Genomic DNA, 27076 nt, shown 5'->3' on the forward strand with positions numbered 1-27076 from the left:
GTTTATTCTGATTCATTTCCGACGACTTGTTTTTTTTGTGATCGCCAAAGATTTATTATTAATCATTATTAACGTGAAACTTATATTGTGACGTTGCACAGTTGTTGCGTCATGCACCCTTCCAGAAAACTCTTGAGCCGGATGTTCCGATTGACGCAATCCTTACTCCTATACTGGCGGCCATTTTCGATCGGTTGGTTACTTGCTGACATTCTTTGACTTTTCACCAACAGTGTTAGACGGTTAAGAAATGAATCAACTAACCTAACCCAACGTATACAAGGACACTAAATTAATTCGCCAATGGCAAACGTCTACAACATTCCCGATTTGGCGATTGGATTCATGGAGATTGGAGATAAGATTGCTGGTCTAGTGACGTTTTGTATTTCTTTTCTGCGTTACCTTTGCTACACTGCCAATTGCAGACTCCTTTACCACTTCTTAAAGGTAATTTTTTATTTCTATTTTTTCGTGCTGGAGTTACTAATTGTTGCCATTGTTACACGAAATGTCTTATTTATTCTAGATCAACTTTTTTTGGAAATGATGAAACTCCTATTTTGGAGGCCCACATTAAACAACACGTTGGGACATGTCGCACTCAAAACGGACAGATATTACGTCGGCTTTAGGCCGACAAAGGGAAATTTACCGGGTGGCAGTCAAATTAAAAAACGCATTCCTGTCTCGCAAATCATGGAAGGTAATATGAAAGGATGTCTCGCCTTACATCAAAGTATCGATCGGAATTGCGAAAGAGGCTGTGACCCCATCGAATATGAAATCGTCATCGAGGAAGCCAGTAATAACGAAGATGTCAATTCAGTCGTTGAAGAATTTCTGCGTTACAACGGGATCAATCCGGAAGATGTGACAATCGAAAGAGTTGAGGAACTCTGCAAGAAGAGAAAAGAGTACAAGCTATTGCCACCGGAAGAAGCTCAGAACGTTGAAGAACCAGAAATACCAATAAAATTGCTGCCTAAAACCGAATACTCGTACAATTTGATTGAGTTGATGAGTGGCAAAACGGAGGATGCAGAGTCTTTCTACCACCGACAGCAAAGTTGCGTCTCTCTCGTATTCAACGTCATCCAAATGGTTTGGCTGAGAAGTCATCCGGACAACCAACCCAGTCCCATGTCGAATCCCGTTGAATTGATTACAGATTTGCCATTTCAAGTGTTTTATAAAGTGCCGTGGTTGGAAAAAGTGGTCAAAAAACATTTGACGTCCAGGATTGTTGCCAGCAGCAGTGCGACGATGGAATGGGTTGATACAGACGTGCTGGGGACGATGAGTAATACGGTAGGTATAATTGATTTTTGTTTGGGCTGACGAAAAGATTAACTTTGACTGTTGAAAAATTATAGGAAATGCCGACTGTTTACATTTGGTATCCCGACAAAAATAACCGATACGGTCACGCCGCTCTGCAGACGGACAAGTATCACATCAGTTTCTGGTCGGAACAAGATGTCAAAGACTGCGGCAAAGGAACGGCAGCTACGGTGGGAATACCTGGATCTCTCGTTATCCATCAAAAACGGGACATGGAACTCGAAGGAAATCGGCTACCCACTGCGACCTACCAAATCGTCACGGTCACCAATGAAGCCATCAATCGAATCCACGAAGAGTTTATTGATATTGATACAACGACATCAATCCGGCGGATGTGACTATGGAAGCGGCCGAAAAACTCCTCGACGAAGAGAAAACAGATGTGCCTGTTGGTAAAACCCCCTATACCTATTTGGCCGATATTCGGGGTCAAATTTCTGTGTTTGATCTGGTACAACCAGCTAACCTCATAAACACTGGAAAACCGCCGTGGTATCATTCGAAACAAAGTTGTCTGTCGTTTTGTTACCACATGATCCAAAATGCTGATCCCCAATCGCAAGGAATTATTGCGAGACTTTATCATTTCGCGACCCTCCAAGTACTAGACAATTTCACCGTGCCCTGGTTTGAAAGCCACGTCAAAAAGTATTGGATAAGAAATAGCTTGTTACATACATTCAACATCGGAGACAATTCAGTCACGAGATCCACACGTTATTGGGTGGTGGATAAATGGACCAGCAGCAGCAGCTCACATCAATCACATGAAGAGATTGGAAGATTCCGCCAGATTTTCCGAAAGATGAAACAACACAAGTTGCTTTCGTTCCTTTGTCTGAGTGGACTTATCGCCTTTTTTTATTTTATAGATGAACACTATTACCCTATAGGAACCAGTCTGATTTTTAAAAGTTTTCTACCATTCCTCCCGTTCTTCTTTCTCTATTTCCCTGTCAATTAAGTTAAATGTAGGAAAGGAAAAAAACGGTCAAAATTTAAGGTCACAGAAATAGTAGACAGTTTCTTGAATGCTTATCATTTATTCTTAAACTTGCCGAGTCACGGAGTCAGTTCATTTACATGGCAGCCGTCAAGACGCCGCTCAAGAGAAAACGTGAGAGAATAACGTGGATCAGCGCCAAGATGGAGTCACCAGAGAGGAAGATCCTGTCGTTTCTATTTCGATCCGTCGTAAAAAAGAGACTTGGTGGTGCAGAATCTGTCAAGCAGATGGCACAAGTTCTTATTCAACTTGTTCACATTCGACGCTCTTCAAAGCCAATTAACTTTGCACTGTAAGAAACTGAAATAAGTTCTAACATCTTTAACCGACGTATCGATAGCAAACAAGAAAATGTCTATTGACAGTTGAAATGTTCGATTTTAGTCAATATTATGGGCTTCATGTTATCTGAATACAGCAAGTTAAAATTATGTCATTGTCGCCGTCTCATTACATTAAAATCTTCCGTGCCAAATACATAAAATCCTGGGCGTGGTCCAAACTTTACGTTGTAAAATTTCAGGCGTATTAGGGTCATTAGGGTAGAGTTTGATACTTTCAAAAGTGGATTTGCCGTACTGGTTATCCCCCCCCCCCCCCTAGATGTTTTCTTACCCTTTTTTAAATTTTACTGTTACAAAGCTAAGGAGGTAGTACTCATAAAAAAGTAAAATACCAAATTTACAAGGCCAAGACAGATTTAAAAAAAAATACGCCCAGCTAGTCTACTATGTGTCAGTCCACGATCGGATGTACTGTAAACTAAACTTGCAGGTTGTAGCCTGAAAATAATTTGACCGGTAAAACGTTAAAAGTAAATTTTTTTACAAGGCTAACAAGTCCATGGGTATTATTCTCAGTGTGGGTTTCTGTGGTTCTCCGTGGGTTCTCTTTTTTACAGGAATAAATACTATAACAGTGTTATTAATTAGTCTGTGCTGTTGTTGAACTCTTGTGTGAATATGGGTGCGCAGAACTTCCTTTAATTTTTTTTTTGCGGAAAGGCTAGAGACAGAACTAGCTGGACGAATTGTGAGTGACGAATTTACAGTTGGAAATACAGGATGAATGGTGTTGGAAGCTCACAGCAACGTTTTCTCTATTTCATGAATGGCAATCAATAAAAGTGAAGTTCCTTCCGTTTTTCACAGTTTAACCCGGACGTTGATTTCCAGTTTTTTTTTTTTTTTTTTTCATTTCCTTTACTTTTTGCAGACCTTATCGGACATGATTCATCGTGTTTGACTAGTCTTATTGATCTCTAATCGGTACATCTATGCCAGTATAAATCTAAAACTATCAGTAGTTGAACCGGCGCTTTCCAGTAGACAACTTTTCATCCGAGCTGGAAGTCTAAAATGCCGATCCCTTGCTTCGCGCGCGAGTTTCCCGATAGGGTTTTTTTTTGCGGAGTTTGTGTCTTTTTAGCTTTGGGTTCGATGTTTTTGTTCGATTAATCGTTTTGAAGGGATAAAAAAAAGCCTCATAACAATAGGAACGGGGAAAAAAATTGCTAACCGAAATGAATCCACCCAAAAAATTAAAAACCTACGCGCGAGTTTGACTCGAAAGTATGGGGTACGTGTGCTGACAACTTTCTTTATTGACACGACAGCAATGTTGGGTCATGTATGTTGACATATTGGTATAGCTGATGTGATATTTCCACCAATCAAGAATTTCTCATGAAACATTTTAATGGCATTAAAATAGATTCTTGAATGTGGAGGGAACCCTTATGATGCAGTGTCATTGGCTGAGAAATCGGCTCTTTTTTTGCAACACAAATTCCCTCTATTAAAATAGCAACCATGGACGGATATCAACCTGATGTGGAGCTCTCAGATGATCTTTATGATACCAAGAGACTAAACACAGAGAACATTCCTTGTGTACTGACTTTGATGCAGGTTTGTAGGTTAAAACTTTAAATTTGAAATAAATAGTCTAATACTAAGTTTTCACTTTCAGATTGGAAACCATTTAGTAGTTCCAACACCCAAAAGAAAAATGCTGTAGCTTTTCTGGTATTAAAATGATTACTGCTGTTAGGGAAATTGACAGTTGTAAGACATAAGCTATGATATTCTTAAAGATGGAACTTTTAGAGAAATAACATTTAAGCGATGATATAAATCTTCCAAGAGTTCTCCTTTACTTATCTCTTCGTAACCTAGGTTGACTATATAATTTCTTTACCATCGCCCCTTGTCTGAATTAAAGTGCATTTGGTATGAAAAAGAAACGGCAAATAAAGCGGCAATTCAAGCATTTATTGTAAATAGGACAGGAGATTTTTCTTTTATAATTGTGGGCTACATAAGTTCATGAATAGGTCAAAGCCGATACTTACTGATTCGGGTGGTTATCAAGTCATACTCGACGTATGACGTCATGACGTAACATCGAAATTACGAAAAATTACAGAAGTCTTGTTGCTTTTTTCAGTTAATTTCGAACCATTATTTATAGTATTTAAATTTATATAAATAACATATAAGGTTAATAACCACCCTAAACAAGATAAGATTTTTGATAGATTAATTGAACGTTTATAGGATGAAATTACGGCTCTATTTCTCTTATCTATGAAGGGAATTTTGACTAAAATTTTCGACCGCACACTTGGAGAAACTTCTGATGTAGTGAGTAAAGAAATATATAGTTTTCTTGTTAAGAGTGGTAATCATATATCATTGAGACCCGAATTTACACAGGCTCAACCAGTAAGTGGTATAGGACTAGAAAAAGTTAGGCATTTTCCTTTTCTAAAGGCAAAACTTATTAAAAATGGTTTAGAAGGCAAAGTAATATTAGAAAAAGGACAACTTCCAGGTAAGTCGTTGACGATGAGACGGATTGCTTTGGGCATAGCCATCGTAAGGTGCCATTGCCGAAGTGACCATTCTTATACACTCCTTTAACTAGTCATCTTTGACCTAGAGGTAAAATATCAGCATTACAAAATTGGAATCAACAAACAAGCACAACCACTAAATACCTTAACAAGTCGCTGAATTTCTAGTAAAACGTCTCTGATAATAACCTCGATGGCCGGCTGGTGACACTTCATTTCGACAAACAGTAGGACGTAAGCCAAAAGAGATGAGGGAAAGGCAGCATTATTTTGCGTCACAGCAAATGGTCTCCTGCTTGCATGAAAGAATAAGAATGTCTTGCTGAAGAGCGGCAGGTAAAGTCGTCGAGAGAAGTGAGTGATACAGGTTGAGGAATGTTAAGGTCGTGACCGGTTCTTCTTGGGGTAGACAAGCTAACTTGGCTTCGACAATTTTTTCCATCCGGTTGATGTCTCCGGCGGTACATTTACATTAAGATATCGTTAACAGATATTGAGGTTCAGGAACAATCTATTAATTAAAATTTATTAGACAACCTGAATACTAGCCAATTAAAACTGTCAACATACCTACAATGGACTCTGAATGGAAGATACCTCAATGTTGTTCTGTTTAATCTTCTCCACCCATTGGCAAGCTGCTAGATGGAAGGAGCTGATTGCTATGCATGAGAGGTGTTTAGGAGTGCTTTCATGCGGCTCATGAACCAGTCCATCATGTTGAGAGCATCCAGAAGAACTGCATAAGGAAGATCATACCAGACTTTCATGCAGCGAAGAACATGAGCAGCTCCATCCCTCATTGCACACATAATTTCACCGCTTTCCTAAAACGCAAACAACAAATTACAAATTAGTTTGTATTCTCAATAGAAGAAGCATTACAGAATACTTACTCCTGTATTGCTGGCAGTGTTCGGAACGTCACGGAGTTTTCAGTGACTTAGAAAAAATTTGCACGTCATACGTCATTTGAAAACCTAACGTCAAAAGTCAAAAAAAAAAAGTCAACGTAACTGCCAAAAAAAATTACGTCACCGTCATGACTTAAGTCACAAAATAAGTCATGTATTTTTACGCTATTTGACAGGTGGTTTTTACAAGTTTAAAGCAATTTTTAGAAATATTAACATTTCCAACATTGAATCGGACAACTTATTTCTTCTTATTGTTAAAATTAATGCTGCTAAGCTAAAAAGACGCTCTACTGGAGCGCTAGTTGGAATGACAGTATTATATTTTACAAACAAAGATTTAATCTGTGGATAATTATCAAGCATTCCTATAGAGGTGTCGCGATCTTTTAAAAATCGGTCTACGGTGAAATTAAAAAAACTAAAGACACCAGAATCAGTTCACGAATCTTTCTCTATAGTAGTAGACGCCATTGTCATGACTTTTGATGACAACTGATATGTTTTACGAAAATTACAGACGAAAAAATCTTCCGATCCACGGCATTGTTCGTCAACATTGCCAGATGACGTTTTTATTTTGACTTTTTTTAAGATTCCAAATTTTTTTTCACGTCAAACGTCAACGTAAAAGTCACGCATAAATTTTATTTCAGTCGCAGTCGACGTATACGTCAAAATTTGACTTAAGTCATGACTTAAGTCAAAATTTGACTTAAGTCAATTGGTGACGTTCCTAACACTGATTGCTGGCTGTTGAGTGTTGACAGAAGTTGAAGCTTTGGTTGGAATTTAGCTTCAAGGGCCATGGCTTGTCGTAGACTCTGCACCAGTGTTGATACATCAGGACTGGTGGAAATATCACATCAGCTATAGCAATATGTCAACATACATGACCCAACATTGCTGTCGTGTCAATAAAGAAAGTTGAGATAAATTAATTGTATCACCTGAAGCATAGGATCTTTGTAGGAATTTGCAAATTTCATTTTCCAGATGTTGATGAGTTTGCAAGTCTCAGCCTTGCCGATCCACTGGCATTGGAAACTAATGTAGTTTCAAGAATTATAGGGTGATAATCCAGCATTGTTCTACCATCACATCGTAAATCATCCTTTGATATTTCCAAATTTGAATTTCGTTAAGTAAGGACAATTTATTTCAATAAGAGACCAACAGAATTTAATTAATAAAGTAGTAAAGGAGTAGTAAGAGGTAGTAAAGGACTCCATGATGAATGAATGCTTTTCGGTATATAAAAAACCGTACGGCTTTTGTACCAGCTTTACGTAGTAGGGAAAATAATTTACAATCAAAGGATTATACTACCTACATTGATTAGCAGCCAGCCTTGTTTTGTTTTTGAATAGCAGCTAGCCTTGTTTTGTTTTTGAATTCCAATCCAAGGCCGCGTTGAAGTTCGTCGGCCTTGAATTATGGATTGGCGTCAGAAGCACCTGTCGGGAGAAAAACTAACTAAAAATAAGCGATTCTTTTTTACATTTAAATCACACCAACCCCTTTATCTCAATCAAAGCGGGATCACGACGTTGCAATGTAAAAGCATCCCCTCTACAAGACGGTCGCAATTTGAATACCGTGACGAAAACCCCCGCAAATCGCATAAAAGAACAATGGAACCCCCCAAACGAAAATCGTTTCCCTATCTCTCCGAGAGAAACAGCGCCACCTCCCAGAGAGAAATCGAGTAAAAAACCCCGAAAACAGCTATCGAGCCGTAGAAGAAAGAGACGTCGTCCCCCCGTCCTGAGTGGGAGGTGGGTAGAGTGGGGTCGGGTGGGGTGGGGTGGGGGGTGGGAGGACAGGGTCGTTTGCCGATAAATCCCTATCGGGAAATTAATTAAAAGAATGAAATTATTTCTTACTTTTGCATCGATCATCGTTTATTTAAACCTCACAGCGGTAATCCGTTTCCTGTTACATAGCCTTTAAAAACACTCACGTTAACATTTATTTTCTAATTGTACTTTTTTTAGATGAAGGCCCATCCACATCCGGAAAAGCGTTCAGCAGCTCTGGAGGGATCGTTCATGAGCGCAGTGCCGATATCACTTACTGGTACCTTACTATTTGAGTTTTAACATCAACTGGTTATTTTAATTATCTATCAAAATTTCGAATCCTTGTTACATCAAAAGACGATATGCCGCCTGAAATAGAATCTCCCGATTTTCCTCAATTACTGGTATACACATTTTTGTTTGACGCCCTTCAGCATTGTACTGCCCAAATAATCCATTGAAGTTTTGAATCCTAGTTGAAGTGCATTCCAAACCAAGATTGGACGGCCGTAGAGTCTTGTGAGAAAGAAACCGAACTGAAATTGAACATGACTAGAAACGCTATAATGAATAGAAGTCTCCCTTCAAAAGGTACATCGTATTATTTAAATGTCGTGGTTTTTATTGTGATTACTCGTGATGTGACTGCTAAATGGACCAATCGCTAACAATGATGGGCTAAACAATTAGAAGACAGAGAAAAACTCGAAGAGGAAGAAAAAAAGTTCCGCGCGGTAATATGCAATTTTGTCGGTCGTTTGTATTTAGCTATTGATTCACAAATGTAACTGTTTCATTTTCCCTTGTGTCATTTCAGTTTTCTTGCGAATGTTTAGTAAAGAAAATGATTTTGGTCAGTAATTTAATTCAGCATTCTTTATTACGTATAGCTAAATGAATTAGATGATTTTAATTTTAATCAGGCGGATGAAATGACAGGCCAGCTTGACATGGCCGGTTATGAAAAATACTACGAAACTACTTCTCTATCTTCTGAACAAAAGGCATTGGCTGCCGCCGATTTTATTTCGTGCATGACGGCCAACTTAATCAGACCTTCCCTACCTATCTTCGTTCGATGGACTGAGTCAAGTATTATTATTTCCTAAATTCATTTAACTATCAGTCTATCACTTAGATTTCTCTAAATATTTCCTTTTTAAACTGTTGAAAGGCAATGAAGTAATTGGCAACTTGGTCACAGCCAACCATGTTATAGGATGTGACATGAACTCCTTAATTAAGAATGTAAGATGCTAAAGAGTTAATTCAAATTGCAATCACGCTTACCGTTTTATTCCGATCCGGTCATTTTCAGGGCTGTTCCGATGCTTCCGTCAGCACTTCAACTCTGACTTGGATTATGCAAAATCTACAGACCCGCATAGCAAAAGAGATTCTTCAGTAAAATTAGACCTTTGCTGATAGCCAATTGGTCGGAGATCCATGAATCCAGTACTTTCATTGTTGACTCTGTTTCGTTCCTAATGAATGCAATTAAATAATGCGCTACACAATTATGTCGCATCAAGAATATGTTATCGGTACAGCCGTGTCAGCAGTAGCAACGGAATATTATTTTTCGTCCTCTAATCGTCGGCGGAAGCGCTAGCTGACAAATCATCTTTTTTTATCCACATTTATACATTTTTAATTTTTTTGGCAAGTAAAAAAAATCCAGAGATTTACTTAATAAATGGCAAATTCTCACTGGAACAATTGGCGTGAGATATCATTAATAACACTACGTACTATATCGAAATATTATAATATTCCTGTACGTGTGGTCGAACATAAAGAAAAACGAAGGGGTGTAAACAGCTTAGAAATTTTTTTTTATTAATTAAGTAATTTAGAGAAAATTTGTCTAAGCAAAAATAGCTTAAAAAAGGTGAACGATTTTTTTAATTAATTCCTGTGCAAACAATCAACATGTTGATAAAAAAATTCATAGATCAATTAAGCTATTTAAATTTGGAAGTTATGATACATTAAAACATAGCGTTAGCGCAGTCACGTTAAATTCATCATTCTTGCACTTATTATGGCATAATTTGACTAAGTTAAAAGAGACATAAATGCTGAGTAGTACATTTCACATTTCCACAATGCCATTCATGTAGAAAGGGGCGGGGCTGACAGATTTCTCGTACTTTTCTTCTTTAGCTTTGATCGTATCCTTGAGACTTTTGGGGGTTTGTCCTGGATCATCATTTGTGTGAGTTGTGAAACTCGTTTTATTTCTCTGTATTGGTCTGTGCTGTCGTTGAACTTTATGTGAATTTAGATATGCGTAGAACTTCCTCTACTTTTTGTTAGCGGAAAGGCTGGAGACGGCATGGAAGGTCATCAGTTAATACTATGAAAGTTGGACGATTTTACTGAGTGACAAATTTACAGTTGGAAAACAGGATGGATGGCGTTGGAAGCTGACAGTGACTGGCAACGTCAATCAATAAAAGGTAAAAGTCTCTTAACTTCCTTCCGTTTTCGCATTTTAACCCGGATGCTCCCGGATGTTGATTTTTATGGGTGTAGACCTTATCGGACATGAATCATCGTGTTTCACGACTCTTATTGATCACTAATCGGTACATCTATGCCAGTATAAATCTAAATGCCATCAGTAGTTTAACCGGAGCCTTCCAGGAAACAAGTTTTCATACGAGCTGGAAGTATAAAATTAAATTTAAAAAATGAAATTATTTCTTACACTTGCATCGGTCGTCGCTTGTTTCAACCTCACGTTGGTAAACCCATTCCTGTTACAGAGCTTAAGAACACTATCAAGTTTAATTTAATTATACATTTGTATAGCTGAAGGCCTATCCACAGCCTGAAAATAGTCCAGCAGATCTAGGAGGATTGTTGATCAACGCAGTGCCGACTTCAGTTACTGGTACCTTAAACTATCCGAGTTCTTTTAATTAATTTTGATCTTTATCTATCAATATTTCGAATCCGTGTTTTATCAAAAGCCGAAGATATACCGCCTGAAGTATTATCTCCCGAATTTCCTCATTTAGCGGTACAGGACAATAGAAATTTACCTCAATTTGTTTGATGCGTTTTAGCGTTGTGTTACACAAATAACCCGCTGAAATTTTGGATTCTAGTTGAAGTGCATTTCAGAAGACGACTGGAAAACGATCGAGTTTTGTGAGAAAGAAACTGAACTGAAATTGAACATGACTAAACCTACTTTCAAACGTGGCGCTTCAAAAGGTATTTTCGTATTCTTTAATTATTTTTCGTGGTATTTATTATAATTCGACGTGACTGCTAAAATGGGCAAAATGCTAACGCTGACGGGTCAACAAATAGAGGAAATAGACAAATTTTTGGAGGAAGACAAGAAATTCGGCCCGGTAATAGTTTTGTTGGTCCTTTGAAGCTATTGATTCTCAAATGTAACAGCTCGTTTTTCCTTATGTCATTTCAGTTTGCTTGCGAATGTTTAGTAAAGATAATGGGTGTGGTCAGTAATTTATTTCAGCATTCTTTAGTATATATAGCTAAATGAATGAGATTATTTTCATTTCAATTAGGCTGATGAAATGACAAGCCAGCTTGACATGGCCGGTTATGGAAAATTCTACGAAACTACTTCTCTATCTTCTGAACAGAAGACATTGGCTAGCGCCGATTTTATTTCGTGCATGACGGCCAACTTAATCAGACCTTCTTTACCTGTCTTCGTTCGATGGACTGAGTCAAGTATTATGTCCTAAATTCATTTTAACTATCACTTAGATATCTCTAAATATTTTTCTTTTTACACTGTTGAAAGGCAAGGAAGTTATTGCTGGCAACTTGATCACGGCCAACCATGTCATAGCATGTGACCTACACTCCTTGATTAAGAATGTAATATGCTAAACAGTTAATTAAAGTTTCTTGCAATCACGCTACACCGTTTTATTCCGATCCGGTCATTTTCAGGGCTGTCCCGATACTTCCGTCAGCAATTCAACTCTGGTTTGGTTTTTGCAAAATCTACAGACCCGCATAGCAAAAGAGATTATTCATTAAAAACAAGGTGGTCGGCGACGGCGATCCATAAATTCAGTACTTTCATTGATGACAACTTTTTCCCTCCTGATGAATTCGATTGCATGCGCTAGCCAATTATGTCGCACCAACATCATGTAACGGTATAGCTGTGTCTGCAGCAATATTGTAACGAGATATTTTAGTTTTTCGTCACTCCAATCGTTGGTGAAAGCATATAACCTTTTTCTATCCATATTTGATACTATTGTTTGTTTTTTTGGCAAGTAAAAAACTCCAGCGATTTACTCAATAAATGGCAAAATCTGACTGGAACAACTGGTGGGAGGTATACTATGACTTTAAATTTCGTCCAAACTCCTAAATGATGGAACATCAGCACAATAAAGAACTTTGAGAACAAGTTACTTAAAAAAAATAATAATGTAATTCGAGACAATGTGATTAAACTAATAGCTAAAAAAAAATTAATGATTTTATTAATACAAATCCAACAGTCAACAAGGTAATAAAAAAATTAACAGCTAAGCCATTTAAATTGGAAGTTATGAGACATTACTGTGTGAACACAGTTGTTAAATTCATCACTCTTGTTACTTGTGGCATACTTTGACTTCAGCTAAAAGAGACATAAATGCCGAGTACATTTCACATTTCCACAATGCTGTGGCCAACATCCCAACAGTTGGGCTGGTGTCACAATGACCTTCCCACATTAGCAGCATTTGATAGATTACCTCTCTGAAAGGATATTGGTTGGCTTTGAAAGGCTCTTCAAGTTGGTCCATCTGCCCATTAGATAATCCTGCAAGCTCTTTGCCAAGGAATCTCCAACCGGAGCCAACATGTTTGTCAACAGCTAGTCTGTGAAGGTTGGTGACCTCTTCTCCATTTTCAAATAAAGCTATCAAATTTCAATAATATAATCATGTGTCGACTCGGTTAAAAAACATCTGTCACTGTTACCTGTCATCTCTGGGGTGAGATCTGGTTTTGACTCCAAGGGTATCTGAATTTCTTGGTTTGAATTGTTTCCGATAGACACACTGTTCCCCAAATGCACATTACTGGCATTTTGGATCTGGATGGCACCTACCGCAATTCAAATGATTGTGTTCTCATCAAATATTTGAAATGCAACATGTCAACAAGTGTTTTTACCATTCAAGTAGAAAGGGGCGGCTGACAGATTTCTCCGATTGACTTTAGCTTTGATCGTATCCTTGAGACTTTTGGGAGTTTGTTCTGGATTATCATTTGTGATTGTTGTGAAAGAACTCGTTTTATTTATGTCGCTGTTATTCGCCATACAACTTGCGTAAATATGACAGCAAAGGGAAACTTGTATCCTGTAGCCTTAGGCGCCTTACGTCATCATTGAAGGCTGACACTTTCACCGGTAGATGGCAGGAAAGCAGCGAAAGTAATTGAAATTGGAAAATAAATATTAAATGAGAAAAAATCTTGCCAAGAACAATTGCATTTTGATAGACAAGGTAAAGACGTCACAAGAATGTCTTCCGAGCTATTTAATAAAATCTAAATTATCCCAAATTTCAAAATCTGTTTATGAGTTTCGGCAAACTTGATTGGAACGGTCCAAACGATGGTGACGCATTAGATTTCTATTCAACGAGAGACTTTCAATTTTTCTACAGGTTGCTGAATCCGATTGAGAATCGTAAAAGCGCGAAATCATAACGCGCAGCGCCAAGAACCCGTAGACGTCTGAAATTGGTACTACGATCAACGATTCATTGTGACTGGTCTAGACGACAGAATTCGAGGTTTTTTCAGCGTCATTTAACTACTGATTTTTTGCTGGGCTGATTTCTTTTAAATGACGGTCAGTTGATTGAATTAACTCATTTGACAAGTTTATTGATTGCTTTGTAAAAAGAACTCGAGTCGGTCCACCATCATGATTCAATTTCCCGGATCGCCTTGTAAGTTTGTTCTCGTCGAAGACGCAGTTTTTTCCCACTCTTTGCCGACTGGGATTTCTCTCACTTCTCTCCTTCTGGAAAAGGACTTTATTTGTACCACTGTAGTTTATTTTCCTTTGTATTAGTGTTCACACATGGACTTTCAATCTGTTGGCTATTCCGGGAAATTACATCATTTATCCACACATAGTCTGATGTGCTAACTGACTGTTGCCATTCTATTGCAGTTAACACGATGTCTCGCCACAAAGACAAGTATGAACCCAGCAACCCTAGGAGATCACACACCTTTATGCCTCTCGAGGAAGTCAATGCAGGGAAAAAATCCCAGTGGATGGAGTTGGAGATAACAGGTAATGGTGTACATATGGCAGGCGTCTTTGCATCACAGTCTGACGATTCCTTTCCCTTTCAGGTACTATACGAAACCTCAGTCCCAACTTGTGGAAGCTGCAGCATCTGACGTCTCTCTACCTGAACGACAACAACCTGACTAGAATCCCACCAGAGATCTGCCGCCTCACATGCCTCGTCCAGCTGGACCTCTCTTGCAACAAGCTTCGTAACCTGCCACCTGAGATTGGGGAGCTGGTGACCCTGCGTGAGCTCTTACTGCACAACAACTACATCCGGGCCCTCCCCTTGGAGATGGGCAAACTCTTCAAGCTGCAGATCCTGGGCTTGAAGGGCAATCCGCTCTCGACGGATATCATGACCCTGTTCAGCGAGGTCAACGGGACTGACAAAATTCTGTCCTACCTGCTGGACAATCTACCCAGTAAGTCCACACTCAATTCACTACCAATCTTACTTTCTCCGCCATTTCGCTATCATTTTTGATACGGCCCAGCTGTTTTTTCTTTCCACCAACGCCGAGGCTGACTCAAATCATGATAGCAAGAGCCCGCTTGATCTCAATAACGGTTGACTTGAATTACGGGCCTCGGCGCTGGTATGGCGGGCGCACACAGCAGGCCACGTCGTAACCTCAATCGCTTTGAGCAAGAAATGAGATCAAGAGCCGAGCGATATGGTTTTTTGCTCCTTATAACAAAAGGCAGAGAAAGAATCGAAAAATGAAGATGTCGCAATTATTATCGGCTCCGATTCCACGATTCAATTTTTTTGTCTTTTTCACATCGAACCCGAAACTTTTTTCCGTTTGGAATCCTCTCACGGGCGATGGCTATTGACCAAAATGCGTCTCTTTTCTTTTCTTTGATAAATTTTCTACCCGTTTTCTCCGCCAAGTCGTTGGGTGTGCGAATCAATCGGTGGTTGCTAAGGAAGGGCCTTTGAAGATGGCACCGTTTCGGCGAAGGGAAGTAGGTGCCCAATAGCCCCGAGGTGTATATCTCTTTTTTTGAACAAACCCCAAACGACGACAGCGCCCCCCATAGACAGCCCCCAAATACCGTCTACACACACACACACACCTGTGTGCAGGTCTCGGCCCCGTTGGGCGACTCGTTAAGGATGAAACCGTTGTAAAATTTTTTAGTTGCCGTTCAGCTGTCGACCGCGACGGGTCTCTATCTCTCTTTTACATTTGCTGCTGTCGCTGCAGCCCCCACGAACTTAACCCGTTAGACTCTTTTTTTTGTGTGCCGAGTGGCTCTCGACCACGTGCTGAGAGAGACGTCGCGGATTTTTCTGGTCGAAGTAAAGAAGAAGAAGAAGAAGTTTGTGTCGTGTTTGTGCTTTGGAGGCGAACGTTTGGGTCGTCTCGTGTCTTGTTCGCCAATGAAGATGGGCACGGTTGACGTGGAGCGGTACACGGGCCCTTGTCTGATCACGACGGCCGTCAGACCCAAACCCAAACCGCGTCCCAGCGTTGCTAACAACGACTCGTCCTCTGCGCAGACGTCCAGCTCCAACGGAGCCGATTGCGACAACAAGCACGTGTCGAGTGGTGCAGGTGGTGGTGGTGGTGGTAGTAATGGCGGACCGATTTCACATCATCATCAACATCATTACCCCCAATTGCCCATCAACGACCCACGCAATTGGGCGGGAGCTCCACTCTTGTCGATGGCGGCTTCGATCCGCAAGACGAAAAACGGCGGAGGAAACAACGGGGTCGGCTGTGGCGGAGGTGGTGGTGGTGGTGGAGTGAATAAAAATTGGCATCCGCCGCCCGTCTATCTGCCAGCGCCCATCATGCATCCGGCCACGGCGATGGAAGGTTACGCGCCCCATTCCAGTCATTTGCAAGGAGCACCTTTGATTCGTGTCCCACGTCAGCAGCAGCAACAACAACAACAGCAACAACAATCGTTTCACAAGAAAAACAACAACATGCCCGTTGTCGTACACGGTCCATCATCCATGGCAGCCGTCTCTGCCAGACGGCCCTTGGTTTATCACCAGCCCACGATGTTGACGCCCACTCCAGTGACTCCGCCGTCGCCTCTTCCGGTGGCCGCCTTGTTGTCGCAACAGTCGACCGGACTACAGTCGGCTGTGGTGACCCCAATGGAAATGACGTCAGAGAATGGGGACGCTGGCTCGTCGTCGGGCTGCCCGTCGTCGAGCAGCGACACGTGTAGCGTGACGAGTGACGAGGGTCTGGCGTCGGGAGGCTCTGATTCCAGTCTGCCGCGGATCATCAAGCCGCGCAAACGCAGGAAGAAACCAGGTCAAGAGTCCTCGTCCCTGTTGTTCCACCACCACCACCAGAGGGTCGCCACCAAGGGCCATCACAACAGCAATGGAGGAGGAGGAATCGTAGCGCAGGATTTAACTGGGTCGACGGCTCTGTCCGAACTGGACGATTTGCTTTCCAATCAGGGCGATTCGCTGGCCCAACTCTTCCGGCATACCAGTCTGCTCTCTACGGCCAAGACGGGATGCAGTAGTAGTAGCAGTAGCACTACTTCTTCTTCTTCGTCGGGGGCTGCGACGACGTCAGGCTCGGATAATTGTATTGTTCCATCCGCTCAAAGTCCGCCGTTATGGCCGGGTCAATCGTGCGTAGAGGATGACATTTGGAGCTCGGGTTGTTGGCATTCCTTATCGCCCGTCTGGTCGCCGTCCGGAAGCAGTAGCGGCCACCCGTCGCCGTCTTCTTCGTCGTCGTCGTGCTGGCCCGATCAGCGGGTCATCCGGCGACCGGATCGCCAGCGCAACCACGGCGGCCAGTTTCAGGTTCAGACGTCACCGTCGTCTGTCCCTTATTTGGATTTGCCGACGTCCTCATTTCTGACTGGAATGCCGGAACTGATGCAACAACAGCAGCAACAACATCAGCCGCAACACTTTCAGCCGGAGGAAGACCGCCGCCGTCACAATCTACTGGGCAATGATTTGCAGTTACATCTGGACTCGCCACCGCCACCGCTTGGCCATTACCTCCAAGTTTCCAGTCAGCTAATTGCCTCGCCATTTAACGGCCATCGCGACATTGAAATCCGTTTCTTCTCTTCGACCGCCCAGGCCACTCAGAATAACAACAACAACACCGTCACAACAGCAACAGAAGAGATGGGAGACGTTGTAGTTGTAGCAGGACCGGAACAACTGCTTAACAACAGCAACAACAACAGTCGCGAACATTCAGTCTCTTCTTCTTCTCCCGATTTCCCCCGTTAGGTCATTTTGTCGTGGTGTTTGCGCGCTTCTTTTTTTTCCCGGGGTGGTCTATTATTATTCTGTCTATTCATTTTTTTGTTTGGCGTTTATTTTTTTTTGAAATTTCGAATTGGGTGGCGGGAAAGAGAATTTAAATTAATTATTTTTTCGTTGCGAATTATTTTTTTTTTCCATCGGATTTTCTATTATATGTTTGGGGTTCAAAATAATCTTGACCTATTTCTTTTCTTTATTTTTTGCTAATTCTAATTTTCTGGTTAATTCTTGACTAAAAAAAAACAAACAAGAAAGACGAGTAGGAGAGGAGATGGTTTAGAGATATACGATGATTCAATATTCCGGAGGCATTTTTTGGGTGGGTAGGATAAACAAAAAAAGTGAATAACACGTTGAAAAACAACAGAGCACTATATTTGGTAATTCAAAGAATTTTTTTTTCGGGTGTGTTTTGTTGTGTTGTTGGTTTGCGCGTGTTTTTTTGGTTCGGGAAACCGTATCGGTTGCGACTGACCCACTTTTTATCAAAAAAGAAATAACTAAATATCGGTGACATCATCATCGTTTGGCCCCTTTGGTTTTTTCCTTTTCTTGTTTGTTTGGTTGGTTTCATTCGTTTTTCTGTGTGTGTTGTTGTTGTTGCCTGTAAGTCTCGAATGTCTCTCTCTGCCCCGTGTTGTTTTTGCTTTTGGCCTGCCCGTTTCGACGAACATTCGGTGGTAACCCAATCGAGTGGCAAACGGGCAGGAAACCCAATACAGAGAAAAAAGATGTTACGTTATGACTTATATATAAACGCCTTGTTGAAAAACAAATAACAAAACAAAAAACAACAGTACTTAGTTCTTTCTCTCTCTCGTTGACTTGAACGTCGCAAAGTGGCCCGTTGTCTCTCTCGCAGACGGCCCCGATCGCCAAGGAAAATACCCGTTTTGATTCCGAGCGTAACGGAAGAACATGATGGCCTGATCTGTTACTTTTTTTCTTTATTTTGTTTTAATTCTTTTTTTCAACGGCACAACAAAAAATGAGTCGTTTCTCCTTTTTTTCTGAATATTGCGGTGGTTTCCTCGAGGGGATGTCTATTAAAGACGAAAAAAAAAACAAAAAACAAACGGTTTTTTATTCTCTACTTCTTTTTTTGGTTATGTAATTTTTTGGAAAAAGAAAAATGTAGAACAGGCTCCTCCTCCTCCGGTTAACTTGTTGTAGCTGAACCACCGGGCTCCTTTTTTTTATTTTTTCATTCTAAAAATGCCACGGCGCTATATGCGCGTGTGCACACACGAAAACGGAACATCTTTCTTTCGTCGGATACCCCGGGTGTGTATGTTAAAGACACACACACACACACAACAAACCCGGGCGGATGGATTGTAGGTCATCGTTGAGGTGCCGTTACACCGCCGATGGGAGGTCGAGCTGCCTAGTTTCTTCTTCTTCTTTGAACCGTTGACTGTTTTTTTTTTAAATCTCGGGCCTCTCTTCTCCACATTCCGGGGAAACACACAACTGGAATTCCAGCTGGAAACAAAAATATGAACGAACGAACGAAGGGGGGTCTCTCTCTCGTATGTATGTCTGTGTCATCCCTTTGTGTGTATTTATTGAGGACACACGAGTGTGTTTGTGTCTAGCCTATCTGCATACCTGGTGTAGTAGAGAGAGAGAGAAAAGGGTATTGCCGCAATTTTTGACGCATCTGTTTTGTATTTGGAAAAGGAGGTGACCTACATTTCTTGTCTTACGTACGTGCGTAAGTCGACGAATGTGTCGGACATTTGTTTGCGTGCTATTAGCATTTTGCATCCGGATTTGTGCGCGGACGAATGAGAGAGAAGTTGTCTTGTATAATAGCGGTCGACATTTTTCTGCGTCTTCTTCCCGCGTGCCAAAACTGGCGGACCGACGCCGCTCGGTCAGTAGAACGCGCCGCTCGACCGGCACCAAACTTCTTCTTCTATTTAAGAGTTGACCAATAGGTAGTACGACTTTATAGTGGTGAGAAACCGCAAAAAAGAAACGATTTAGCAGTGCAGAGAGAGAAGGAGAGGATGCGCCGCTCCAGCTGGAAGAAGTTAAAGAAAAATCACGTTCACGCCTTTGTGAATGCGTCGGATGAATTTTTCATTGTTGCCGGTTGCCCTGTCTCTTTTTTAGTAATGGGGCCATCGGGAGACAGTTAGGAAATTCTAATCAAAGTCGACAGGTTTTTTTATTTTTGTTTGTTTTGAATGGGAGTTTGGTTGGGACGAAAGAGCTCTCGGTCTTGTTCGTCATAATCATCACACCCGAGAGTATCTAGGCGGGCGGGGTCTCTCTGTTGGACTGTTAGAAAAACTAGAAGAAGAAGAAGACACCAGACCTAACGGGTCAAAACCGTTAGAGCTTTTGGGATACGTGAGCACAAGGGGGCTGCATACAGACACACACTCACGTGACGTTTGCTAATCTCTCCCGTACGTTGTGTGGGGAAGAAGGAAAAATAAAAAATGTAGAGAAGAAAAAAAAATAAGGAGGTCGTACCACTTAAGAGGTTGACTTATTATTTAGATATTTACATTTTTTAGTTTTATTTTTTTGCCGTTACGGTTCGCCTTTTTCCGACCTAACCGAAAACTGTCGACAAGAACCGAAATGCCGCTGCTTTTTCTCTCATTTCTTATTCCCCCCTCCGATCAGTCACAATCAACCGTTTCATTTTCCAGCTGAGAAATGGTAAAAAAAAAGTAACGGACTCGGAAATGGCGCTTTCTTTCCGGTATGGCCAATCAATTTTCTTTTTTTTTAGACCCAGGCAATTTAGTTGAGTCGTTAATTCATTTTGTGGCTTCATCATCAATCGCCTGTTTTGTTTTTTTCTCCTTCAATTGACAAATCCTCTGCTGGTGGCCTTGTTTCGTCTAAGGCCAAGACGGAAGAAGGATGTGTTGTGTATCCATAACCCGTTAACTATATTTTTCTTTTTGTTTGTGTGTTGGAGCCAAGTCGTCCGTCTGTGTGGTATCGGAGGTGTAAAAAGGGGCCGACGAGAGAGATGGATAGGAAGGTAAAAAATGAGGTCAATCTCCCGGTGCTGGTGAAGTAGCAAAAGAGGCCCAGTCTCACAGGAAAGAGAAAAAAACAAAATTGTGACGTGGTTTTAGGGCGGGGCAAAGGGATCAAAGGTCGTCGGTTCCTAACGGTGCATTTCTTCTTCTCCACCCAAGAATGTTTTGAATCACGTCAAGAGTTATTTTTTTTTTCTACACCCCCCCCAACTTGTGTTGGAAATGAGACGACGACCGAGTCGAGTTAAGGGTCTCGTTCACCTGATGTTACCTGCTTCATCCCACCCTTTTTTTTCCGGTCGACCCGTTAGAGACGTCGTTCACCAACCAAAATATTTCAGCACTTTTTTCTTCCGCTTTTAAAATAAAAACCCGTTTTTATTTTTTGTTTTGGGCCGACAGAAAAAAAACAACAGTTTTTTATTTTTTCGCGTCATCATAACGCACCGCAATGCTGACACGAATCGGTCGTTTATTTCGTCCAACCTTTTTTTTTTTTAAATAAGTCAGACGAAATTGTTGTGGGTCTTGGGTGGAGTTGAACGGGTTATTCACGTGTCATTTCATTGTCGCCTTTTTTTAAGGAAGAAGAAAGAAAAGTGAACGGCCTTGAGGCTATATTGTCCACCCTCCTGTTGAACATTCCAACAAATGACGGTCGGGGTTTTGAAGTGAAGTTGGTAAAAGGGGGCCGTAGGTAAAAGAGTAGGACGCCAGACGAGACACACACACGGCACGAACGAAAAGAAAAATGGACGAATGGGGTGGGTGTTGTGTGGCGAAAATGTAGGACACTGGCAGTGGGCCAAACTTTTGGCCAGAGATACACACAGGCACTATATAATCCTATATAGCCGACCCTATTCTGCCCGGTATTGCGTGTACTGTATACGCGCGTACACACACACACCTTTTTTTGACGAAATAAAATAAAAATCTGGAACGAGACTTCCCTTCAACGATGACTGCACACTAAATGCGCATCTGTGACGGTCTCATTTTTCGTGAAACGATTTTTTCTTCTTCTTTTGTTTTTTTAAATTAAAATTCCTTTTTATTTTTATTTTTTTTGCGGTAACGATTCCGTCACGGAGACGGTGGGAAATGATGCAATTTTGATGTGTGTGTAAGTTTGGGGGTTTTTGTTTGACAAAATTTATTTTTTGAAATTATTATTTACCGGTTGGGATGACACAATAGATAAGATTAGGAATGGAACAGTATGGAGGGCAATCGATTTGCGGTGAAAGATTAACGAGTTTGAATGACGTCGTTTAGGTGGTTGGTGGTTGGTGGGGGGGACCCCAAAAGAAGATGATGACCTATTTAGTTGGCAAAAGGTCACAGACCCCCTTTGTTTTGCCTATTTCGATGCTAAGTCGGCCATGACATCATCAATGGAGAAAGAGAGAGAAGACTCTAATATCCATGATGGGGAAGAAAGAAGACGAATAATCGCGTGCGTTTGCCATTGTGCCCGTCGATTTCCAGTTTTGGCTCTCCCCAAACTGGTCCCGTCCTGTTTTCTTTTTCTTTTATTTTTCCAACTAGACGAAACGGGACTATTTCTGATTGCCAACGACAAAGTCTTATCAAGCTTATGGTGGGCGGATAGATGGTTAAATCGATTACTCCCCCCCCCCCTCTTTCTCGTAGTTGTTGTGTCAATGGCGAAATGAAGAGATGGTCGGGACCGGATTCCTTTTTGATTTCTTTTTTTTACATATCGATTTATTGGTAAAGTTGTGCGCCGTGATTAATTGACTGAATGTTTTCAACTTTGATCGTTGACGGGGTCCCGTATCATCTGTGCCCATATTTGAAGCGAACAAACAAAAAGAATGTCGGATCCAGCGATGATTAAAAATAGAAAACATTTTTTGTTCTTCTTCTTCTTCTCTGAATTGATTATTGTCTTAACTGTTCTTCTGTCGATGTTGAGAAATTGATTTTCTTTTTTGTGCTTTTTCTTTTTCTTTCTAGTCACGGCACCCCTACCGCCGATGAGACCGTGGATCCCGCTGGGCCATCCCAACCGAAACCAGCCGACTTGTAAATAATCAAATCCATTTGCAAATGTCACGGACTATCGAATAAGACAATTAATTTCTTTGTGTCTATTCATTTTCGATGTAGGTATCTTCACGGTGATGTGCTATAATGTTTTGTGCGACAAGTACGCCACCAGACAGATGTATGGCTACTGTCCAAGTTGGGTGCTCAAATGGGAATACCGGCGCAAAAGTATCCTGGAGGAGATCCGGCATTATTCCGCCGACATCATCAGTCTACAGGTGCGACTAAATTCCATCAACAATCGTAGTGTGTGACGCTCAATGACTCATTGGTCTCGTTATTTTGTTTTATTTTACACGTACAGGAGGTGGAGACGGAACAGTTTTACAATTACTTCCTGCCCGAGTTGAAGCGTGACGGATACGACGGCATTTTCTCGCCCAAATCACGCGCCAAAACGATGGCCGAGAGCGACAGACGCTACGTCGACGGATGCGCCATCTTTTACCGCACGGCCAAGTAATGAGTCACCTGGTCGTTTGTTGTTGCCCAGTTTTGGGGGGATTTCTCCATACTCATCCGCAAACACAACCAGATAAGCCAATGATTAATATATATTTTTTTGTTTGGGGCTTTTCCCATTTACGCAACAGGTTTTCATTGGTGTACGATCACCTGATTGAGTTCAACCAATTGGCCCTGGCCAACGCTGAAGGATCGGACGACATGTTGAACCGCGTCATGACCAAGGACAACATCGGTTTGGCGGCTCTGCTGGAGACGAAAGAGGCTGCCTGGAGCAATGGCATCCGGCCGGATCCTTCGCAAATCCACCAGCCGCTCCTGGTGTGCACGGCTCACATCCACTGGGATCCGCAGTACTGCGACGTCAAGCTGGTGCAGACGATGATGCTGATGAACGAAGTATGACCAAAGAAGATCTATTCCTGGCCGGATGAATGGATGGATGAAAAAGATTTAATTTCGCCTTTTTTAAAAAACAGTTGAAACAGCTGACTCAGGACGCTGTGGGCCATTCGTTCCGGCCCGGCCACAACAAAGCCGATCCGTCTCACACCCAGCTGCTCCTGTGCGGCGATTTCAATTCGCTGCTGGATTCGGGCGTCATCGAGTTCCTCAACTCGTCGCGCATCTCGGCCAACCATCCGGATTTCAAGGAGCTCGGCTACAAGACCTGCCTCCAGAAGGGCATTGCCAACTTCTCCGAGAAGACGAACGAGTTTACGCACCCGTTCCGGCTGTCGACGGCCTACACGACGGACGTGATGCCCTACAGCAACTATACGTACGACTTTAAGGGCCTCATCGACTACATCTTTTTCAGCAAGACCACGATGGTGCCGCTGGGCCTGCTCGGTCCCGTCGACGCCGAATGGTTTAGAGAGAACAAAGTCCTCGGCTGTCCTCACCGTGATATTCCATCAGGTTCACAAATATTTTTTTGTTATTATTATTTTGGAATTTTTATTTATTTGATTTGAATTTTTGATTTGTTGATTTTGGGTTTTAACAAATCATTTTATTTCGATAAAAGATCATTTCTCGTTGCTGGTGGAGTTGGAAATGTCGCCGACCTACTCCGGTCTGGGCTCGAACGGTTTCATTCCTAGGCGGTAGCCCCTAGCGTCACATCATCATCAAACAACAACAACAAAAAGAACCTGACTTATAAACTGGTGGACCTCAAACAAAAAAAAAACACACTATTTTTTCCCCCTTTATTATAATTTTTTTTGTCTATTTTCTTTTTTTTTCTTTTCTCTTAAATAGTTGCAAAAAGATTTTCGTGGTGTCGCGTTCGGTTCTCGTATCCATTTTCAATCTCCTCTCCCCCCGCTAATTTTTTCTCTCCGTCGTTCACTCCCTTCTCCTCCTCCATCTTTATATCATCAGGATTCTTTTTCACACGACTTCCTTAATGTGCTTCTTCTTCCCGTCATCATTTTTGTTTCTTTTTTGCTATCTCTTTCTGGTTGATTGATTTTAGCCTTTCCTCCGCTCTATTCTCTCTCTCTCTCTCTCTAACCAAACTTCTATGTGCATCTATGAATGGTTTTTCAGTCGCCCAGCCCGAGCTCTTTTTTTTTCCTTTTTCCTTCCTCTCTCTCCCAATCCACAATTTTTTATCAGTAACGAAAAACTTAAATTTAAAATTCTCCCCTACCCCCCCCCCCCTACTTCCTGGTCGCAGATGGAATGCTCTTATACTTATTATTATTATTATTATTATAGAAAAACAAACGAAACAAAAAAAAAAGATTATTAGATATCAACTTAAAATTGACCTATAGCTCCCCGGGATCAGCATGGGAAACTTTTTAGAAAAAAAAAGAGGAAAATTCGAAATTAAAGAAACAACCGACCGAGAGTTATATAACGTTCCGTATCAGTACACAGTAAAAACAGTAAGAAGAAGAAAGTGTAGAGTCCAAGTGTATGTGTGTGTGTGTGTCTAGTTGGTCCAAAATTTCCCTGCCCAAATGATTTTTTTCTTTGGCTTGTGTTTATCGAGTTCTTTTTGCGTTCGTTTTATCAGTGCTTGGCAAACAATTTTGCGCCTTTCTCCCCTCCCCCCATACACACACAACCACCGTATTCATTTACAAATTTCATCACAAATTCGATTAAAAAAAAAAAAAAAGAAAAGTAACTTTGAAGCCAGAGCTCAGGATCTCAAGCTTTTTTTTCTGTCCCTCTCCGAAACTTCGTGACTTGGAAACAAAAATACTTAAATAAAAAAAAAAACAAAAAAAAATTGAAAAAAAAAAGTTTAAAAGTAAAAAAAAGAAGTAATGGACAAATTATATATACACTATTATTATACGCCGATCCTCTCTCTCTCTCTCTCTAAATGTCATTTTGTATGTGTGGGTGGAAGGCCCCGATCGGTTTTGACACGTTGCCCATCTGATCCTCGGACCAACATTTTCTTTAATCTTCGATTCAAAATTTCCCGCCAATTCATTTTTCTCTCTATTAGCTTTCAAATTTTTCTTTCGATAGCGGATTTTAATTTTTTTTTTATTTTAAATTTCTTTTCCTTAAAGGTAGAGTAATACTGATTCATTACCCGACTTCCAGCAGGAAAGAAAAAGAAAAATTGATTGAATCGTCGTGTCAAAATAACAACTTTTCTTTTTTTTTATTTTTAAGAGAAAACCATTTCTTCTTATTTTTTTCCTCTTCTCCCGTCCGTGCATTTGTCTGTGTGTGAATGATGGCTTTTCTTTTTAAATGGCTAAAAGACAGGGGACACGGGATGGGTTGATTGAAAAAATTTTTGGATTTATTTTGTCCGCCTCTTCTCCTGCTGCCCGAGTGTGTCGTTTTTTTCTGACCATCCACTGCGCATGTGTGTGAAGCCCAACAACGTTGAAATCATCCTCCTCCCCCGAGAAGAAATCCGATTGTACAAAAACAAAACTGTGAAAGTTGAACGGACTTGATCGACGACGAAGAAGATTGTATACATCATTCGTTTCCTTGTTTTTCTTTCTCTCTCTTCACGAATACCGCCACACACGCACTAATCATCATCCGGCGAGAAAACTAAAAAAACCATTTCAATTTTCTCCAATATCTGTGTACTAATTCTATCGATCCTCCCATCTCGACGACAAACGCTTCGCTCTGCAGAAAAACTTAAACTAAAAAAAGTGAAATGAAATCCAAATCCAGATTGGCACGTGCACCACACACACACATCCTATTTTACCCGAGCAAGGAAAACAAAAATAAGGAGCGAAATCCCATTTGTTGACATTTTCACTTCCGCTTTAACCCCCCCACTCCCGAAATTTTTTCGATTTTATTTTAGCAAAAATTTTTTTAGAAATTTCTTTTCTTTTTTCCACCTTGGAAACCCACCACCAATTCCCGAAACCTCCACCTTTATTCTTCGAGCAATCTTTTGGAAAAAAACAAAAATTTCATCCATGAATTTTTTTCTTTTTGAATCGAATGTGTTGTTCAATTAAATTTTTGTTTCTTTCTTTCTTTCTCTTTCTCTCTCGGCTGTAAATGTAGCGTTGATCACCTGCGATATGTGCATCGTTCAATGTGTTCTATTTCTTTATCGATTGATTGAGTTTCTCACTCGTCGTCCTTATAACTATAATATGAAAAACTTGTCTTTTTTCTTTTTGTTTTTTTAAAAGAATGGGGCCTGTACGAAGGGAGGGGAACTATTTCGAAATTTTTTTGGTTTCCGTTTTGCCAATATGGGATGGAGCGGAAAACGGATGTGAGTAAACGAAAAAAAAATTACGTGTCCTGCATTCCATTCATTTACAATTTCATCAATCTCATCATCGAAACACGTGAAATCTATTTTGATGTCCAAAATAAAGATAAAACACAAATTTAGAATTTGGCACCATTCGTCGGATCAGTTTTACCGCCATTTTTCTCGTTGGTGAAATATCGACTGCTCTGAAAAATGAGTTTACTTTTTAAGCACGTGATGTAATGTGTAAAAACCGATTTTGTTTTACGTGTGGTTACAAGTGGTAAAAGTAT

The 27076-nt window shown here is 40.9% G+C and overlaps 5 protein-coding genes and 1 long non-coding RNA gene across 11 annotated transcripts; 4 read left to right on the plus strand and 2 right to left on the minus strand.

Moving 5' to 3' along the window:
- Positions 1-10: 10 nt before the first annotated feature.
- Positions 11-2784, plus strand: LOC124207856. Its single transcript, XM_046605491.1, has 3 exons — positions 11-450; positions 530-1311; positions 1377-2784. Exons 2-3 carry the CDS (start codon positions 547-549, stop codon positions 1683-1685), a joined length of 1074 nt encoding a protein of 357 aa, XP_046461447.1. The 5' UTR covers positions 11-450; positions 530-546; the 3' UTR covers positions 1686-2784.
- Positions 2785-3088: 304 nt separating this feature from the next.
- Positions 3089-9642, plus strand: LOC124207858. Of its 4 annotated transcripts, XM_046605494.1 has the most exons (11): positions 3185-3479; positions 3569-3711; positions 7981-8047; positions 8122-8203; positions 8284-8330; positions 8403-8517; positions 8617-8660; positions 8744-8779; positions 8850-9018; positions 9101-9174; positions 9245-9642. In XM_046605494.1, the coding sequence occupies exons 3-11, from the start codon at positions 7994-7996 to the stop codon at positions 9332-9334; spliced, it is 711 nt and encodes a 236-aa protein (XP_046461450.1). In that variant the 5' UTR covers positions 3185-3479; positions 3569-3711; positions 7981-7993; the 3' UTR covers positions 9335-9642. The 4 variants fall into 4 exon arrangements, with proteins under 4 accessions (XP_046461452.1, XP_046461451.1, XP_046461450.1 ...); XM_046605496.1 differs by lacking the exons at positions 3185-3479; positions 3569-3711; positions 7981-8047 and adding an exon at positions 3089-3167; XM_046605495.1 differs by lacking the exons at positions 3185-3479; positions 3569-3711; positions 7981-8047 and adding an exon at positions 3105-3153.
- Positions 4606-7477, minus strand: LOC124207865. 2 transcript variants are annotated; one of them, XR_006880165.1, is made up of 6 exons: positions 7075-7477; positions 6107-6973; positions 5781-6037; positions 5355-5721; positions 5183-5292; positions 4606-5121 (listed from the first exon to the last, which is right to left on the minus strand). It is a non-coding gene; the product is annotated as an uncharacterized LOC124207865 (long non-coding RNA). The 2 variants fall into 2 exon arrangements; XR_006880164.1 differs by having other exon boundaries at positions 4606-5292.
- Positions 9643-10285: 643 nt separating the features above from the next.
- Positions 10286-12252, plus strand: LOC124207859. The gene is made up of 10 exons (XM_046605498.1): positions 10286-10388; positions 10465-10676; positions 10744-10825; positions 10905-10954; positions 11043-11151; positions 11251-11294; positions 11369-11404; positions 11475-11643; positions 11717-11793; positions 11869-12252. The coding sequence occupies exons 2-10, from the start codon at positions 10623-10625 to the stop codon at positions 11956-11958; spliced, it is 711 nt and encodes a 236-aa protein (XP_046461454.1). The 5' UTR covers positions 10286-10388; positions 10465-10622; the 3' UTR covers positions 11959-12252.
- A 142-nt stretch (positions 12253-12394) lies between these two features.
- Positions 12395-13303, minus strand: LOC124207860. Its single transcript, XM_046605499.1, has 3 exons — positions 13099-13303; positions 12904-13029; positions 12395-12841 (listed from the first exon to the last, which is right to left on the minus strand). The coding sequence occupies exons 1-3, from the start codon at positions 13244-13246 to the stop codon at positions 12531-12533; spliced, it is 585 nt and encodes a 194-aa protein (XP_046461455.1). The 5' UTR covers positions 13247-13303; the 3' UTR covers positions 12395-12530.
- A 325-nt stretch (positions 13304-13628) lies between these two features.
- Positions 13629-26824, plus strand: LOC124207857 (CCR4-NOT transcription complex subunit 6-like). 2 transcript variants are annotated; one of them, XM_046605492.1, is made up of 10 exons: positions 13678-13783; positions 13838-13883; positions 14111-14236; positions 14299-14661; positions 22505-22573; positions 22658-22815; positions 22902-23056; positions 23191-23461; positions 23542-23983; positions 24093-26824. In XM_046605492.1, exons 1-10 carry the CDS (start codon positions 13778-13780, stop codon positions 24173-24175), a joined length of 1719 nt encoding a protein of 572 aa, XP_046461448.1. In that variant the 5' UTR covers positions 13678-13777; the 3' UTR covers positions 24176-26824. The 2 variants fall into 2 exon arrangements, with proteins under 2 accessions (XP_046461449.1, XP_046461448.1); XM_046605493.1 differs by lacking the exon at positions 13838-13883 and having other exon boundaries at positions 13629-13783.
- Positions 26825-27076: the final 252 nt, after the last annotated feature.

This window comes from Daphnia pulex, chromosome 11 (assembly GCF_021134715.1).
Source record: "Daphnia pulex isolate KAP4 chromosome 11, ASM2113471v1".
In the NCBI taxonomy this organism is placed as follows: Eukaryota; Metazoa; Arthropoda; class Branchiopoda; order Diplostraca; family Daphniidae; genus Daphnia; species Daphnia pulex.

Coding starts and splice junctions, on each gene's coding strand:
- LOC124207859 (XM_046605498.1), top strand. CDS start 10,623: ATGAAATTATTTCTTACACTTGCATCGGTCGTCGCTTGTTTCAACCTC. Junction 10,955..11,042: donor CCGAATTTCCTCATTTAGCG/GTACAGGACAAT, acceptor TTTGGATTCTAG/TTGAAGTGCATTTCAGAAGA. Junction 11,295..11,368: donor AAGACAAGAAATTCGGCCCG/GTAATAGTTTTG, acceptor ATGTCATTTCAG/TTTGCTTGCGAATGTTTAGT.
- LOC124207858 (XM_046605494.1), top strand. CDS start 7,994: ATGAAATTATTTCTTACTTTTGCATCGATCATCGTTTATTTAAACCTC. Junction 8,048..8,121: donor TTTATTTAAACCTCACAGCG/GTAATCCGTTTC, acceptor TACTTTTTTTAG/ATGAAGGCCCATCCACATCC. Junction 8,204..8,283: donor AGTGCCGATATCACTTACTG/GTACCTTACTAT, acceptor TTACATCAAAAG/ACGATATGCCGCCTGAAATA.
- LOC124207856 (XM_046605491.1), top strand. CDS start 547: ATGATGAAACTCCTATTTTGGAGGCCCACATTAAACAACACGTTGGGA. Junction 1,312..1,376: donor TGGGGACGATGAGTAATACG/GTAGGTATAATT, acceptor GAAAAATTATAG/GAAATGCCGACTGTTTACAT.
- LOC124207860 (XM_046605499.1), bottom strand. CDS start 13,246: ATGGCGAATAACAGCGACATAAATAAAACGAGTTCTTTCACAACAATC. Junction 13,030..13,098: donor CGCCCCTTTCTACTTGAATG/GTAAAAACACTT, acceptor GAATTGCGGTAG/GTGCCATCCAGATCCAAAAT. Junction 12,842..12,903: donor TCTCACCCCAGAGATGACAG/GTAACAGTGACA, acceptor GAAATTTGATAG/CTTTATTTGAAAATGGAGAA.
- LOC124207857 (XM_046605492.1), top strand. Junction 22,574..22,657: donor CAACCGAAACCAGCCGACTT/GTAAATAATCAA, acceptor TTTTCGATGTAG/GTATCTTCACGGTGATGTGC. Junction 23,984..24,092: donor TCACCGTGATATTCCATCAG/GTTCACAAATAT, acceptor TTTCGATAAAAG/ATCATTTCTCGTTGCTGGTG.